Here is an 18407-nt window from a genome sequence, read left to right on the forward strand (position 1 = left end):
AGACTATGGGTATTTTCTAAGAATGATTTGATAATTAAAAAAAAAAAATTTTGAGTACCCAATCATTTTTTTCCCAATTAAGAGGCAATTTAGCATGGTCAATCCACCTACCCTACACACCTTTGGGTTGTGGGGGTGAAACCCATGTAGACACGGGGAGAATGTGTAAACTCCACACAGACAGTGTTTGTTAATTTCAATTGTGTTGCGACTTCGGGTCTTGTGGAGCTGGAACTGATCAGTCACTAGCCCAGCGTGCAGTAACAAACTTTGCTCCTGAAAGGCCTGGCTCAAATTTTGAGGTTATGCCCCTTTTATCTTCTGGGTTCCATGGAATACAAGCCACGTTGTGTACTCTCTGCTCATAATTTAAGCCTTACAGTCCATGTATTATTCTGGTAAATCTATGCTACACTCCCTCCATAACCAGTATATCCTTCCCAAGGTGTGGTGTCGAAAACTGAACACAATACGCATGGCTTTTAATAGCTGAAGCAGGACTACTAACCCCTTGTATTATGTTCCTCTCGATGTAAACGATCTATGTACATAGACCCCATAGGTCCCTTTGGAACTCTCGGCTTCTAGCTTTTCAATATTACTCTGATATATAAATTTTAGGTCTGAGGTGAATGATCTCATACCTGCCAATATTGAAATCCATTCGCCAAAATTTTGCTCATCCATTTAATCTATCAGTGTCTCTTCAAAATTTTACGCTTCCTTCTACACTGTTACCCATCTTCATGTTATCAGCAAACTCAAATATGTGGCTCTCTGTTCAATCAGCTAAATCATTAATAAATAGTAAATAGATGAGGCCCAACATAGATCCCTGTAGATGCTGCTGGTCATATCCTGTCAGGGATTAACTATTAGCATTATTGGGGCATCCATTGACTCTATCCTCGAACTGGCCTGAGGCCTTGTTCAATTGGATAGTTTAACTGCTGCAGGTGAAAGTATGGTGCATTCACTTCTCATACAGTTTGAAGCTAAAAACTGCAATTCACTTGAATCCCTATAAATAGACAGAGGCAGAAACTGAATTTGTTGGGTGAGGAGTTGTATGCTTTTAATGTGTACTTCTGTAAATAAATGGAGAAGTGTGCAAATATTGGCCCAGTTCTATCCTTCACCAGCTGGTTTTCTGGGTTAAAACAATGGTATCTTGAACCTATGCCTTTAGCCCTTTTGCACATCACAGATCATTTTACTTAATTAGATATATTTTAAGATAAAGTCAGCGGTCTATGGTGATTTAAAATCACGTTGCCATCAAATTGTATTTGTTTAGGAACACTGCCTTTGAACTGACCTTTTGCATACCAGGCAGTGACATGCATGGTGCTCAAGTTGAGGAAACCAAACAAACAATCTTACAGCCATACTCAGATTTAAGAAAAAGACTTTGCTATAATCTGAATTATGACTATACTCTTATATGTCACATATAATGACAGTTCGATTGGTGTTTAAGAACGTAATTTTAAAAAAATAATAATAATGAGGCTGAGAGAGAATTGTCCCCACAGCTGTTTCACATTCATCTGACCATCTGACTGCCAGCTGTCCAACATTTGGTCTAACAGGCACAGTTTTAGCAGCTAAAAATGACTACCTCCAAGATTCACTTCATGATGTGATTTTCAGGTGAGCAGAGCCCATGGGCGTCATTCTCCGACCCCCCGCCGGGTCGGAGAATGGCCGTTGGCCGCCGTGAATCCCGCCCCCGCCGAAGTCTCCGCTCCCGGAGATTGGGCGGGGGCGGGAATCCGGCCATGCCGGTTGGCGGGACCCCCCGCTGGATTCTCCGGCCCGGATGGGCCGAAGTCCCGCCCAGGAATTGCCTGTCCCGCCGGCGTAAATCAAACCTGGTATTTACCGGCGGGACCAGGCGGCGTGGCGGGCTCCGGGGTCCTGGGTGGGGGGGGGCGCGGGGCGATCTGACCCCGGGGGGTGCCCCCACGGTGGCCTGGCCCGCGATCGGGGCCCACCGATCTGCGGGCGGGCCTGTGCCGTGGGGGCACTCTTTCCCTTCCGCCTCCGCCACGGCCTCCACCATGGTGGAGGCGGAAGTGACTCTCCCCACTGCGCATGCGCAGGAAACTGACAGCGGCCGCTGACGCTCCCGCGCATGCGCTGGGAAACTGACAGCGGCTGCTGATGCTCCCGCGCATGCGCCGCATTTCCGCGCCAGCTGGCGGGGCAACAAACGCCATTTCCGCCAGCTGGCGGGGCAGAAATCCCTCCGGCATCGGCCTAGCCCCTCAATGTTGGGGCTAGGCCGCCAAAGATGCGGAGACTTCCGCACCTTTTTGCCGGCGCGATGCCCGTCTGATTTGCGCCGGCTTTGGCGCCAGTCGGCAGGCATCCCGCCGTTGGGGGAGAATTTCGCCCCATATTCTATCTATCTAACTCATTGCGTGCATAATGGATTTTTTGCCTATCTTAAACAAAAATGTTTAATACTTGTGACATTGTTTTTTTTGAACTTTCTCATTGTTCTATGGAATTTTGTTTTGTAGGAGGAGAATAAAAACACAAGAAATAGGAACTGGAGTAGGTCATTTGGTCCTTTTGAATCTTTTTTAAGATTATGGTTGATATTCCACATCAAATCATCAATTCCATGTTCCTGCACTATCTCCATATCGCTTAATTCCCTTAGTACCCCCAAATCTATCGACCTCTGTTTAAGTATATTCAACAACTAGAATTTTTTTTCATAGAATTTACAGTGCAGAAGGAGGCCATTCGGCCCATCGAGTCTGCACTGGCTCTTGTAAAGAGCACCCTATCCAAGGTCAACACCTCCATCCTATCCCCATAACCCAGCAACCCCACCCAACATTAAGGGCAATTTATCATGGCCAATCCACCTAACCTGCACATCTTTGGACTGTGGGAGGAAACCGGAGCACCCAGAGGATACCCACGCACACACGGGGAGGATGTGCAGACTCCGCACAGACAGTGACCCAAACAGGAATCGAACCTGGGACCCTGGAGCTGTGAAGCAATTGTGCTATCCACAATGCTACCGTGCTGCCCATTGCTACCGTGCTGCCCACTGGTAAAGAGTTTGCACTGATCAAGCTGAATGTGACTGCTCTGTGGAAAGATGCACTTCTTCATTATAGGCATCCAGAGAAAGTATCAAGTAGCTCAAATCAGCTACTTCAGAGGTTACATGTAAAATGATTCTCCCTCCAACTGTACTTTAAAAAAAAAATACATTTAAAGTACCAAATTATTTTTTTCCAATTAAGGGACAATTTAGTGTGGCCAATCTGCCTACCCTGCACACCTTTGGGTTGTGGGGGTGAGACCCACGCAGACATGGGGAGAATGTGAAACTCCAGACAGACACTGAGCCAGGACTGGGATCGAACCCGGGTCCTCGGCGCCGTGAGGCAGCAGTGCTAACTACTGTGCCACCCTCTCCAACTGTACTTCAATGTCATACCTCAGAGAAACACCACATGATATTTATTTTCCCCCACACCAACCATGTCTTCAAGTGAGATTGCAAATTTAGTGCCAAATTAGGGTCAATTTTGTATCATGTGCTTTGCTCTGCCAGGAATTGAGCTTTAAGACAGCTCAAGCCTATTTCACCCATGAACGTCATAGCCAGAACAGAAGAGGCTCGCTCATCAGTCCGGGTCGGATTCAAGCTGATGATTCATTAACAAAATGAATATCTTTGAAATGAGTTTTCCAATACGCCTTTTCGGGGGAAAAAATCAGTGTCCCAAGTATTTTTGACTAAAGGAGTGTGCTCACATGACAGAATAATGTGCATTGCACGGTATAGCTGCATCTCATTCAGGATGTGTAGAAGCTGTTGGACGGTTGCTTGTTTCATTCCCCATGCCCACATCAGCTCGCGTGTTCTGCTGTTATGGTTTCCTCCAAGAGATTCAATCTTCCTGAGTTCAGTCTGATCAGCTATGATATGAGAGCCTGAAAGACAGGTTATAAAAGGGACAGTTTGAATATCGAAAAGTGAAGTGACAGCTTACTAATTCTCCTTCCTTGCCTCACACTGAGGTTATATTCACAAATCATTGGTAAAGGAAAGAAAATTGTGCAATACGGAAATATTGCACAATATGAAAATATTGCACTTTGCACAGTGCACCATTGGACCAACTCAAACATGCAGTGTTGTAAATATATATTGGAATAAAAGACTTACAAGTTCTGTTAGTACTCACTTGAGTATTGCTGAAAAAATACATTTTGTCAAAGCTTTCTGTTTTTCACTCATTAGGACAACCACAAGAATACCAATGTCAGGGAAACAACAACTTTAATACTGTATCCCCTCTGCTCTATGAAGTGTAGTCACTGTTATAATGTAGGGAAATGTAGCAGCCAACTTGTGCATCAAGACAAATTACCCTGCTCTTCAAATACTGCCATGGGATCTGTTAAGTCCGCCTTGGTTTAAAATCTCATCTTAATTAAAAGCACAGCACTCTCTCAGTACTGAACTGGTGTCAGCCTAGATCAAGTATTCAAGTCCGTTAAAACAAAAACTTTTCACCAAAGCTTTGGCGTTGAGGTTGGAATCCTGCCCCCCGGAGGTAGTGCGGAAGACCAGACGGGATTTGTGAAGGGCAGAAAACTGTCGGCTAATGTGAGGTGGTTACTTAACGTGGTTCTCACACCGGTGCTAGGGCCAGACCCGGAGATAATTGTGTCTCTCGATGCAGAAAAAGGCGTTCGATAGGATTGAATGGAGCTACCTGTTCACGGTTCTGGAGATGTTTGGGATATGAAGCGCTGTCTGCGAGTGTGCGAATAAACACCATGAATTCGGGGTCATTTAGGCTGCACAGAGGGACGAGGTAGGGATATCCTATATCCCCTCTTTTGTTCGCGGATTGATGGCCTCATATGTGGACAGGGATTGTGGTGGTGGGGGTGGAAGTAGACCATAGGGCGCGATTCTCCGCTCCGCGACTAAGTGCCCACGCCGTCGGGAATGCCGTCGAGGTTCACGACGGCGCGAAACGGCCCCGATCTCGACCGATTCAGAACCGAAAATGGGCTAGGATCAGGGACGCGAGAATCTCAGGGGGTGTGTCACTAAAGCAGCGTCGTCAGCACGCGCCAGGTATTGGCAGCGCATAAAAGTGGCGCCGCGTCATCCGCCGCATAACTGCCGTCACCCGCGCATGCGCGGGTTGGCCGGCGCCAGCCAAACCGCGCATGCATGGTTGCTGTCCTCCCCGAGGCCGTCCCGCAAGAAGATGTCGGATGGATCTTGCGGGGCGGCGGAGGAAAGGAGGTCCTCCTTCAGAGAGGCCGGCCCGCCGATCGGTGGGCACCGATCATGGGCCAGACCCCTTTTGAGTGCAACCCCGGAGAAAGAACCCCCCTCGCCCCCCCCACAGGCCGCCCCCCCCAGCATTCCCGCACTGTTCCCGCCGGCAGCGACCAGGTGTGGATGGCGCCGGCGGGGAGCCGTCATTTTGGGCAGGCAGCTCGGCCCAACCGGGCCGGAGAATAGCGGGTGTAGCGGAGAATTGCCATTTTGGGTGTCCCGGGTGATTCTCCGGCCTGCGCCGCGCAGAATTCGACGGGGCCGTTCCCGCCGTTTGGGGAGGGTGTCGGACCGGCGTCGCGGGGAAAAATGGCGCGCCAGGCGATTCTCCAAACCGGAGTGGGAGCGGAGAATCGCGCCCATAGTGTTTTCCAATACGCGGATGATTTGTTGCTGTACGCAGGAATCCTTGTCCAGCTATGGGGAATATATTGGGAATATTGAAGAGGTACGGCTCCTTTTCAGGGTGTAAACCAAATGTCGGGAAAAGTGAGTATTTAGCGGGTAGCCCTCCGAGGGGAGGAGCTGGGCTGCTGGGGCTGCCATTCCGTTTGGCTGGGACTAGTTTTTGTTATTTGGGGATTCAGGTGGCCCAGCTCTGAGCGCAACTTGGCAAGTTAAATTTTACGAGCCTGGTAAGTAGGGTTAGAGTGGATCTAGGGAGGTGGGACAGCCTGGCTTTGTCGTTGGTGGGCCGAGTTCAATCTATTAAGATGAATATTTTGCATTGATTCGTCTTCTTGATTCATTGCCTCCCAGTTTTCCCACCAGAGTTGTTTTTTCGGGGGTTAGAGCGACTCATAACGGGTTTCATATGGGCGGGGAGAACTTCTCAGATTTGTAGGGGCCCTGCAGGCGGAAAGGCAGATGGGGGGCTTGGCGCTGCCAAATTTGATGTATTATTATTGGGCGGCCAATGCGGAGATGGTGTAGGGGTGGTTTGGGAAGTTTTTTGGGTGCGGATGGAATCGGGGTTCTGCAAAGGGATGAACTTGGAGGCGCTGGTGACAGTGGGCGGGATTCTCCGGGAATCGGCGGGGCGGGCAGAAACGGCGCAGTGGAGTGGCGGAAACCACTCCGGCGTCGGGCCGCCCCAAAGGTGCAGAATCCTCCGCACCTTCAGGGGCTAGGCCGGCATTGGAGCGGTTTGCGCCCCGCCGGCTGGCATGGAAGGCTTTTGGCACCGCGCCAGCCGGGGCTGAAGGGACTCCGCCGGCTGGCGCGGGTCCATGCATGCGTGGGCGCGTCAGCATCTGCTGACGTCATCCCCGCGCTTGCGCACATGGAGTCACTTCCGCACCGGGAATGGCGGATGACCACGGCCTCTGGTGCGGAAGGAATTGAGTGCCCCCACGGCACAGGCCCGCCCGCGGATCGGTGGTCCCTGACCGCAGGCCAGCTCGCCGTGTGGGCACATCCCAGGGCCAGATCCCCCCGCGACACCTCAATAACCCCAGAGGCCGCCCGCACCGACTGGTCCCACCGGTAAGGGACCAACTCCAATTTACGCCGGCGGGACCGGCTACAGGCGGGCGGGACTTTGGCCCATCGCGGGCCGGAGAATTCAAATGGAGAATCCTCTCCATTACCTACTTCAGACCCCTCCCACGTCAGCAGAATAACTTCCCCCTCCTCCCCCCGCTAGCAACATCTCCCGATAACCCCACCCCTGCCATCTGGCTGTATTCTCCCCCCCCTCCCCCCCCTTCTCCCCCCCCCCTCCCCCCCCCCCCCCCACCTGACTCCCTTGACTAGCCAATCTGCTAGCCTGGTGACTCATCCCTCTGGCGCCCACTTGTCTCACTCCCATTGTTTCCCCAACCTCACCTCCCCACTCATCAACACGCCATCCCCCACTCCGACCCACTGGAGCAGCCTCACTAAAATGGGAAAGATCAAACAAGCTGGAAACATCAGACAGCACCGCGAGGCTGCTCCAGGTACAATACAGTTCCAGCTGCGTACACAGATAAGTGTTAACCCACGTCCCTTTCTGAGCATTAATAAAATAGCAACACAGTAACCCCGTACCCGTATATCACCAACCCAATACCAAACATTAAAAAAATCCCAACCAACATCTTTAATCCCCATTGCTGACCGGCCACCCTTATGTTACAATGAAGGCTCCAGCACCCCCAGAGAACATGATAAAAGGCACCCACCACAGCAGAAAAACGCGAAAAGCAACAAAAAAGGAAAAGAACATACGAGAGGGGGATAGACGTCGAACAGGTCTCGCAACCCGAGACTGGGCATCCATGAGGCACCACCAGCAGCAGCAGAATTGTACTCAACCACATTCTGCAACCTCATGACCTGTCATATCCCACACTCTACCATTACCACCAAGCAAGGGGATCAACCATCGTTCAATGAAGAGTGCAGGAGAGCATGCCAGGAACAACACCAGGCATACCTACAAATGAGAGGTCAACCTGGTGAAGCTACAACACAGAACTACTTGTGTGCCAAACACCATAAGCAGCAAGTAATAGACAGAGCTAAGCGATTCCACAATTAACATATCAGATCATGCGCTGCACTCCTGCCACATTCAGCCGTGAATGGTGTTGGACAATTAACTAACTCACTGGAGGAGGAGACTCCACAAATATCCCCATCCTCAATGATGGAGGAGCCCAGCACATCTGTGCAAAAGACAAAGCTGAAGCATTCGCAGCAATCTTCAGCCAGAAGTGCTGAGTGGATGATCCATCTCAGAACCTCTGGAGGTCCCCAGCATCACATCTTCAGCCAATACAATTGACTCCACATGATGTCAAGAAATGGCTGAAGGACTCGGATACTGCAAAGGCTAGGGGCCCCAACAATATTCCCGTAATAGTACTGAAGACTTGCCCAGAATTTGTTGCACCCCGAGCCAAGCTGTTCCAATGCAGCTACAACACTGGCATCTACACGGCAATGTGGAAAATTGCCCAGGTGTTTCCTGCATTTAAGAAACAGATCAAATCCAATCCAGCCATTTACGCTATATCAGTCTACTCTCCATCAACAGTGCTAACAAGCAGCACTTACTCAGCTATAACCTGCTCATGGATGCTCAGTTTGGGTTCTGCCAGGGTCACTCAGTGCCTGACCTCATTACAGCCTTGGTTCAAACATGGACAAAAGAGCTGAATGCCAAAGGTGAGGTGAGAGTGACTGCCCTTGACATCAAAGCAGCATTTGACCGAGTATGGCATCAAGGTGCCCTAGCTAAATATCAATGAAGATCGAGGAAAAATCTCCGCAGGTTGGAGTCATACCTGGCACAAAGGAAGATGGTTGTGGTGGTTGGAGGTCAATCATCTCAGCTCCAGGACATAACTGCAGGAGTTCCTCAGGGTAGTGTCGTAGGCCCTACCATCTTCAGTTGCTTCATCAATGAACTTCCTTCCATCATAAGGTCAGAAATGGAGATGTTGGAATTTTCGCATACGGCCGCACGATGTTTATTACCATTTGCGACTCCTCAGATAATGAAGCAGTTCATGTTCAAATGCAACAAAGACCTGGACAATATCCAGGCTTGGGCTGATAAGTGGCAAGTTACATTTGTGCCACCCAAGTGCCAGGCAATGATCATCTCCTACAAGAGAAGATCTAACCATTGCCCCTTGACATTCAATGTCATTACCATTGTTGACTCCCCCACATTTAACATCCTGGGGGTTACCATTGATCAGAAATGGAATTGGACTAGCCATATTAATACTGTGGCTACCTGGGCAGGTCAAAAGCTAGGAATCCTTCTGTGAGTAATTTATCCCCCCCCCACCACACCCCCCCCCCGCCGCAAAGTCTGTCCACCAAGGTACAAGTCAGGAGTGTAATGGAATACTCTCCACTTGCCTGGATTAGCGCATCTCCAACAACTCAAGAAACCCGATACCATCCAGATTGGCACTCCTTCCACAAGCATTCACTCCCTCCACCAACAACGAACAGTGGCAGCCATGTGTACCACTTACAAGATGGACTGCAGTAATTCACCAAGGTTCCATAGGCAGCACCTTCCAAACCCACGACCATCTAGCAGGACAAGAGCAGCAGGTACTTGGGAACCCCACCACTTGGACGTTCCCCTCCAAGTCACTCACCACTCCGACTTGGAAATATATCACCATTCTTTCATTGTCACTGGGTCAAAATCCTGGAACTCCCTCTCTAACAGTACTGTGGGTGTACCTACACCTCAGGAACTGCAGCAGTTCAAGGCGGCAGCTCCCTCCGCCTTCTGAAGGACAACTACGGATGGGCCTAGCCACATCCCGTAAATGAATTTTTAAAAAGTTTAAAATGCAGGCTGCTTCTCGAGCGTTCCATGAATCTATTACCATGTGACTCCATGCATCATACCATGGTCTGCGCTATTCTCCAGTGCTCTGCATTTGTTCTTGCTACGCCGAACAATTTTATATCACAAGGCATGCAGGCACATACAACATCCCCCTTTCTTTTCAAAAAACATTCCTCCCTTCCAATGGAGTGTAACAATATAATCTTGACTTCTTACTCACCTCAAGTCTCTGACTTTATAAATTCAGATGGTCTTGAGGCCTGACAGTTCTTCCACATCTTGGACTGTCACATTTGGAGGAATAGTAGTAGTACTTGTGTTTCTAGTACATGGCTATCTCCATTTGATTTGCTTTTTCCATTCCTTCAAGTTGATGTTCTCTTTATTAACAACCCATCTGCTTTTGCCAGACACTGTTAGTTTGAGTGCACTTGAATTTTCTTTTTCTGTGGTGTCTGCCATGTTCTACATTTCACAAATTAAACCTTAATTTCTACTTGTTTCACAATTTCTGCCAAACATTTGTTTGAGGTTTTACTTTCAATTTGTTTTGCAAGCTTATGAATCTTTTAATTCAGCTCTGTAAGTCCTCTTGTTGTAGCTTTTGGCACCCTCCTGGAATATGGAACTTTGAAGAACCAGTTGGCAAAAAAGATTAAGCAGTTTGTTCAGAGTGACATTAAATTAATTTTGCTTCTCTTTGTATTTTTCCAGAGGTACAAATGTTGACCAAGGGACTCTTGAAATGTGTGAAGATTCTTCAACGCATTTTCCTTTTCTTTGGGAAGCTCGCTTTCTTCATCTTGAGCTTTCCTGTAATCCTGAAGGACAAGGAATTGTTCTTTCAACTTTATTTTCTTGTTGACCTCTTGGCAAGCCATTCTGGGCTCCAGTGCATTGTTCCATTGCTCCTGATTTCTGAAGTAATATTAAATGTCCTTTAAGGAATATTTCAGAGTCACAGCTTTTTTGAGTGCCTTTTCTGCCCGCTGCTTTGCTTGGCTGTTCATCTGTTTGAGTTTTCCCAGCCATGGAATTGAAAGTCATTATTTCCTCCTAATTTCTTTGCGTCATCTCTGATATTTGTATGTTCAGATCTCGAACAGCTTGGTTCACTGAAGACTTCAGTTTATCGTGCATTTTTAGAGGCATTTCCTCAGCTGGAATCTGGCACTTCAAAGCGTCCAGTTCAGCTCTGATGTGAACAATTTCCTGCAGAACAGCTTCACTCTCAAAAAACTCTACTGTTAAGACATCTGGCTGCTTTGCAGCCATTTCTTTCTTTTTTTTTGAAAAACAGTTTATTGAGGCATTATTTATATATTGTAGCCATGTAAAATGGCTGCGTTCCGATTAATCTGGCCAAAACCCAGTTTGAAATGGCTAACCCGAAAGGCTGCTGGGAAAAGCAGCTAACGAGACACAAGCAGGCAGCTGCAGACAGTATGGCATATTCGGCTCTGGGGAAGTTAGCCCAGATCGATACTCAGGGCTATCAACAGCCCATCAACCCAGGTATTTGCAATTACATTCAGGACTGTTTGCAGCCCATCTATCCAGACATCTGCAGTTTAATCAGCTATCCCCGGGAACAATTGCAACATATTAGCAATTGAATACCGGGCTAGACCTGTCGGCGCCTGCAGTGGCCGAAACAAAGACAGGTGAACGACCACCCCCCCCGATCGAGGAATCGCCTCACCATTGGACACATCGATCCCAGGGATTGGGAACAAATCCAATCACTTGGGACTCAGGGTCAAGGGCCGCCCCGGGAGGCGGGAAGCCCCTGGGCCCTATAAAGGTGAGGGGCCAAGTTCAGCTCTCTCTCTCTCTCCTCTTCGCCTGCTCGAGATCTTCGCAAGAACAGCAACCGGCAACTGTAAGTTTGAATCCAGCGATCGCTATCCGGTAGAGACACCTAGCCACCAACCTGTAGCAGCCTTTTGAATCCCGCGGGCCAGATTTGATTGGACAAGCCATTCGTTTCCCTGACCTGGTGGGCTCTTCCTAAGTTAAGTATTGGCCAGTAGTGATAGGTTTATTATATAGATAGTAGTATTAGTGTATTAATATTGCTTGTTGTATATAATAAATGACCGTTGTTTTAATCCTTACTAAGCGGTGTGCTGTATTATTAATCATAACCTGAACTTGAACCACATGGCGGTATCATAAAGATACCTGGCGACTCATGAGCAAAGGTGACGTAATCAGAGCAAATAGACTAAGGTTAAAAAGAGCAACAATATATATATATAATACACACATCAAACACAACTATAAAAAAGTAAGCAAACAGGAATACAAATACTTAAAACAAATAAATGTCGAACACACCACTGTCCCGCCTCCCACTCGGGGCCTTCCCCGCCTGCATCGCCCCCATACACTCCAACACGTCCACCAGCTCAATGGGGGCTCCCAATCCCTCCAGCAGGTCCTCCTCCATCTTAGGGAACTCCAACCCATCCAAAACTCGCCTAATTCACTCCACCCAAGCCGGGGGTTCTGACTCTTACAATCTTTTATAAAAGTCTCCGAACACCCCATTCACCCCCACCGGGTCCAAGGCCGTGTTCCCCTCCTATCCTTCACCTTTCAATTCTCCCATGCTGCCTCCTGCTTTCTCAATTGATGTGCCAACATCCTATTCGTTTTCTCCCCATATTCATAGACCACCCCCTTAGCTCTCCTCAACTGCCCTACCGCCTTACCCGTAGATATCAGTCCAAACTCCACCTGGAGTTTCTGCCACTTCTTCAACGTCCCCGCCTCTGAGGCCTCCGAACACCTCCTATCCACCTACAAAATCTCATCCACTAACGTCTCATACCCGCCCACTCCGTCTTGTCTCTATGTGCCTGTATTGAAATAAACTCCCTCCACTGCCTTCAGTGCCTCCCACAACGTGACGGCTGAAACCTCATCCATGTCATTTAACTCCACATATCTCCGGATAGCAGCCCTCACCCACTCACAAACCTCCTCATCTGCCAACAGTCCTAAATCCAACCTTCACTGTTGGCGCTGCACCCCCACCCCCCACCGCCGATTCACCTGCAAGTCCACCCAATGCGGCGCATGGTCCGAAACCACAATCACCAAGTACTCCAAACTGACCAAACCCACCAACAACGTCCTGTCTATCACAAAAAAGTCGATCCGGAGTTCACCCTGTGTACATGGGAAACAAAAATTCCTTCGCCCTCGGCCTCCCAAAGCTCCAAGGGTCCACTCCCCCTTAAACCATTTCAATTCCCTCGCCACGCCGATACCCTCCCTGACCTCGGGCTCGACCCATCAAATTTCAGCTCAAGAATCGTGTTAAAATCCACCCCCATTATCCAGTGTGAGTCCAGGTCCGGGATCTTCCCCAACACCCGCCTCATAAACTCTACATCATCCCAGTTCAGGGCATAAACATTCACCAACACCACCAGCATCCCCTCCAATTTCCCACTCCATTTCTTTCTTCTGCACTGAATCTTTGCTCATGCATTTCATTACACTGACAATGGTCAGCAAACATCTTGTGGTTTATTTGAATATTGTCTTCCTCGCTCTAGTTATTTATTGCCCTCTCTCTGGGGTCTTTTGTTACCTCGGCACTTTATTGGGGGGTGCTGGATTTCCTTCTCGGGTCTGCTTTCTCCACAACCAGCGTTTAGAATATCTGTCAAAGCCTTTTAATATCTCAGCAAATGTTGTCGCGTATCAATCTATATGTTGGCTGTGGACTACTTCACTCGCAAATGAACTGACAGGAATAATAACTTGTCAATTTGTATTTCTTATCCTGTGGTTTTCCTCTAAACTAAAAATTGTCTTCCATAAGACTCACACTTTTGACTTTGCTTTAGTCATTTCCTTAGTCAAAACATCTCTGGCTCTTCTAGGGTGGGATTCTCAATTAGCCGACGCTGAAATCGAAATGCGATTTGGCGGAGAATAGCTTCCGGCACCAAAATCACGGCAGGTTAGCGCAAAATCGCGATGCTCCGTCACTTCGAAAACGGCGTCAATGAATTTCACTCCGCGCGTACAGTAGGTACCATTTGCATATTAGCTGGCCAGACCCAGTATTCTCCAGGGCCTCTGCGATTCTCCGCTTCTGATGAGCTGAGTTCCTGATGGCGTGGTTCACTTGTGCTTTTTCAAATTGTGAAACCATCATGTCTGCTGCTGAGGGAGAGAGACGGAGTACGGAAAGTGTCCAGCATGGCCATAGTGTGCTGACAGTTGTGCCGCTGGCCGGGGGCTTCTGCCAGGGCTGTGGGGTTAGTGGTGGTGGGGGGAGGGGGAGGGGGGGGGGTTGACCAGGAGGTGGGCTGTGTGGTCGGGGTGGATGGGCATGGAATACCATTGCCGCAGCTGGCAAGGCAGCCATGCAGCTGGGCACAACGCTAACAGCCCACTTTGTACCTGGTGCCAAGGGTCATTTAGGTATTCCCCCTCCAGGGCACCCCCTGGGTGCCTACTGGCCCTAGATGACCCATCAACTGTATGGACGCACTCCAGCATAACCAGTGCCATCTTTTTGGCTTTGATAAGTGTGTGTGGAGAATGTAATGTGTATGTGCGGCTTGTCAGCCTCCCGAGTGTCGATCACAGATCACGGGCGTATCCCGCACCATTTTTCAGTGGAATAGAGTGTGTTCCATGTGGCACCGGTAGCCCTCAACAGTAGCAGGATCGGTCCATGTGCGGCGCCGTTATGTCTGCCGTACGTGTCCAACAATTCTCCGTTGGCGTCAACACTTAGGGCGAAATTCTCCGTTATCGGCGGAAACTCCGCCGATCGGCGCAAAAAACGGCGCAAATCCCACTTGCGTCACGTCATAAAAATGGGCCGATAGTCTGCGGCCCGAAATGGGCTAGCAGCGACGTAACGGGATCCGCGCTTGCGCAGTGGTTCACGCGGTGCAGCGTCATACGCGCTGCACGGCGTGACGGCTCAAAAGGCCGCGCTGCTCCCCCCCACCCGACCGCAACACCCGACCTCAACACCCGACTTGATGGCTGGCCGTCGCTCAGCCCCGAGGTTCGAGTCACGCGATGTGGAGGCGCTCCTGGACGCGGTGGAGCAGAGGAGGGACGCCCTGTATCCCGGGCATGGCCGCAGAGTTGCCCCACGCCACAGCCGGCGTCTGTGGAGGGAGGTTGCAGAGGCCGTCACCGCTGTGGCCCTAACACCACGGACAGGCACCCAGTGCCACAAGAAGGTGAACGACCTCGTCAGAGCAGGCAGGGTGAGCCTCCCCCATATCCCCCATATCCCCCGCTCCCCATATCCCCCATATCCCCCCTCCCCCATATCCCCCCTCCCCCATATCCCCCATATCCCCCCTCCCCCATATCCCCCCTCCCCCATATCCCCCCTCCCCCATATCCCCCCTCCCCCATATCCCCCCCTCCCCCATATCCCCCCCTCCCCCATATCCCCCCTCCCCCATATCCCCCCTCCCCATATCCCCCCTCCCCTATATCCCCCTCCCCCGTATCACCTGATCACTGCCTGATGTCTAACCATGCATGCTTCATTGTGTATCGCAGGACCAAACGTCCAGGCACCCATCCCCGCAGATGCAGACCGCCCGCAGGATGCCCCTCGGAGACCACAGGAGACGGAGAGACCCGCACCCTCCAGCATGCGACGCCCGCAGGATGCCCCTCGGAGACCACGGGAGACGGAGAGACCCGCACCCTCCAGCATGCGACGCCCGCAGGATGCCCCTCGGAGACCACGGGAGACGGAGAGACCCGAACCCTCCAGCATGCGACGCCCGCAGGATGCCCCTCGCACACCACGGGAGACGGAGAGACCTGGAGCAACAGGGAGACGACACCCCCGTCACGTGCGGGAGCGACCACCCAGCGATGAGGGGGGCAGCCACAGGCCCCCGTCACATCCGAGCCAGGACACCACTACCCAGGACACCACTATCCAGGACACCCCTACCCGGGACACCACTACCCAGGACACCCCTACCCGGGACAGCGCTACCCGGGACAGCACTACCCGGGACAGCACTACCCAGGACACCCCTACCCGGGAAGACGAAATACCGGACAGTGACTCAGAGTGGATGGGTGGAGACGAACCCCCACCCCAAAGTGCCATGGACTCAGAGTGGGACGAAGAGCACGACACAACGCCACTGCTGTCACCAACACCCTCCACCATCGCAGAAACACTCACCACGGTTGGGCACTTTAGTGATGAGGCGTCTGGTACACTCACTGGTGCGCACAACACAGCCGTCCCGGTACAGCAGGTGGAGGTAGGAGCAGCAGAGGGACCGGGCGGTCGGAGGGCAGCCCAGGCCAAGCGAACATCTGCCGCCCAGATGGATCCCGGGTTCCTGCAGTTACCACACCCACACATAGATCCGATGCAACCACCGACACGGAGACGAGCGAATAGGGTGACGGGTGGCTTGCGGCGGCTGCGGTCGCAGGTGGAGGAGTCCACCCGCGTCCAGGAGCTGGGAGTGGTCCCGGTCATGCGTGCCACCCAGGCTGACACCGCACGGGTGGCGTCCGCGGTGGAGGCAATGGGTGCGACGGTGTCAGACATGGGGAACGGTTTGCGAGGCCTGGGGCCTTCCGTGCAGGCGGCGTCTGTGGCCCAGGAAATGGCTGCCCTCTCACAGGAGGCCATGAGCCAGTGCCAGCGCCAGATGGCAGAGGCGCTCAACGCCATAGCCCAGTCTCTGCAGGCCATGGCCCAGTCTCTGCAGGCCATGGCCCAGTCTCAGCAGGCCATCGCTGAGGGCATCGGCGCCAGTGGCCATGTGCGAGCTGGCGTCGCACTGTCGCAGACAGGGTTCGACAACCCCCTGGGCTCCATGGCTGCAAACCTGCAGACCCCTGTCGATACCAGCACGGGCCTCCAGGACTGGCAGCGCCAGATGTCGGGGGCGTGTCGGATGGCCAGTCCGTTCGCATCCCCCACCCATGTAGAGGCCTGGGGGCCATCGGGCACCCCGAGGGAGGAGGAGGTGGTGTGGTCCATCCCGGCTCCCTCTGTAGGGGAGGTCCCGGTACACTGCGACACCTCGGACTCCCCCCCTTCCGTCCCAGGTGCATCGGGTGGGCAACGGGCAGGACAGGCTGGCAGCTCGCCATCCCAGTCGCCCGGGCCGCAGCCTGGCCCATCTAGGCCAGGACGCCTCAGGAAACGGCCGCCAAAGGGATCCGGTGTCAGAGGGCAGGAATCACAGGAGTCCACCTCCAGTTCTGCTGTACCGTCTGGGGAACCACGTAGACGTAGTCAAAGGGCCCGTCAGGCCAAACAATTAGACACTGAGTAAGTTGGCACGGGTGCAGGGCACAGATGAGTTTTAGGGGCTAGGGCACGTGCATGAACTCCTTTGGTTATTAAAGTCAATGTTACACCTACCGAAGCTGCCTTTGTGCTCTGTCCAAAGTGTGCGGGCGTGTCATGTACGTTGAGCGCAAGTGTGTGTGTGACGGGTGGTCTTACCTCAGCCCCAGGTGAGTCTGCCCCCTTCCCCCTGGGCCGCCATCAACATCCCCCGGGCAGAGGACGGGACCGTGCGCTGCAGTGTCACAGCTGCATGCAGGGATGGTCCGGGTGGATGGTGGTACTGTGGCCATGGGTCAGACATAGTCCAACGATGTAGAGCCAGGAGCTCATCGGAGGCGGGTTGTCATCATCCTCCATGGCCTGCGATAGACACGCGTCCACCCGCAACTGGGTGAGCCCGGCCCGTTGTGCCGCCGGTGGATCGGCAATTGGGGGTGGGGAGGTGGTGTGCATGCGGGTGGGGTGTGTGGGGTTGGGGAGGGGGGTGAGGGTGCTGGGTGGGTGGATGGGTGGGGGGTGTGGGTGGTCGGCTGTTGTCATGGTGTGCGGTCTGTGGCCATACTACCCGATTCCCACGCCCATCTAGTCAGTGAAGCGGGCGTCCATCAGTCTGTCCCGTGCCCGCTGGGCCAGCCGGTATGTTGTGCAGGACGCAGCACACCACAATGATGCGGCCGACCCTATCTGACCGATACTGGAGGGCGCCCCCAGAGAGGTCCAGGCACCTGAAACGCATCTTCAGCACGCCAAAGCACCTCTCGATCACTCCCCTTGTCGCTACATGGGCATCATTGTAGCGGTTCTCCGCCTCATTGCGTGGCCTCCGTATAGGCATCATCAGCCACGATCGCAATGGGTAGCCCCTGTCGCCCAGCAACCAGCCCCTCAGCCGGGGATGGCGTCCCTCGTACATGCCGGGGATGGATGACCGCGACAACACGAATGAGTCGTGTACACTGCCTGGGTGACGGGCGCAGACGTGCAGGATCATCATGCGGTGGTCGCAGACCACCTGTACGTTCATTGAATAGGTCCCCTTCCTATTAGTGAACACGGCCCTGTTCTCTGCAGGTGGCCGCACGGCGACGTGCATCCCATCGATCGCGCCCTGGACCATGGGGAACCCGGCAACGGCAGAGAAGCCCACGGCCCGGGCATCTTGGCTGGCCCGGTCCACGGGGAAGCGGATGTAGTGGTGCGCCATGGCATAAAGGGCATCTGACACTGCCCGGATGCACCGATGCACCGATGTCTGCGATATGCCGGACAGGTCCCCACTCGGTGCCTGGAATGACCCCGTTGCATAAAAGTTCAGGGCCACCGTAACCTTGACGGACACGGGGAGAGGGTGTCCCCCGCCAGTGCCACGCGGTGACAGGTGTGCCAGCAGGTAGCAGATGTGTGCCATGGTTTCCCAGCTCATCCGGAGT

The 18407-nt window shown here is 52.3% G+C and overlaps 1 protein-coding gene across 1 annotated transcript in view; it reads right to left on the reverse strand.

Moving 5' to 3' along the window:
* The window catches only part of LOC140388258 (interleukin-1 receptor-associated kinase-like 2), a 133262-nt gene that overhangs the window by 102014 nt on the left and 12841 nt on the right, over positions 1–18407 (reverse strand). Inside the window, exon 2 of the mRNA XM_072472115.1 lies at positions 3790–3969. Within this exon, the coding sequence (XP_072328216.1) occupies positions 3790–3969 (180 nt within the window). The remainder of the gene's footprint in view (positions 1–3789; positions 3970–18407) is intronic.

The sequence above is a fragment of the Scyliorhinus torazame genome, chromosome 13 (genome assembly GCF_047496885.1).
Source record: "Scyliorhinus torazame isolate Kashiwa2021f chromosome 13, sScyTor2.1, whole genome shotgun sequence".
Taxonomy (NCBI): Eukaryota; Metazoa; Chordata; class Chondrichthyes; order Carcharhiniformes; family Scyliorhinidae; genus Scyliorhinus; species Scyliorhinus torazame.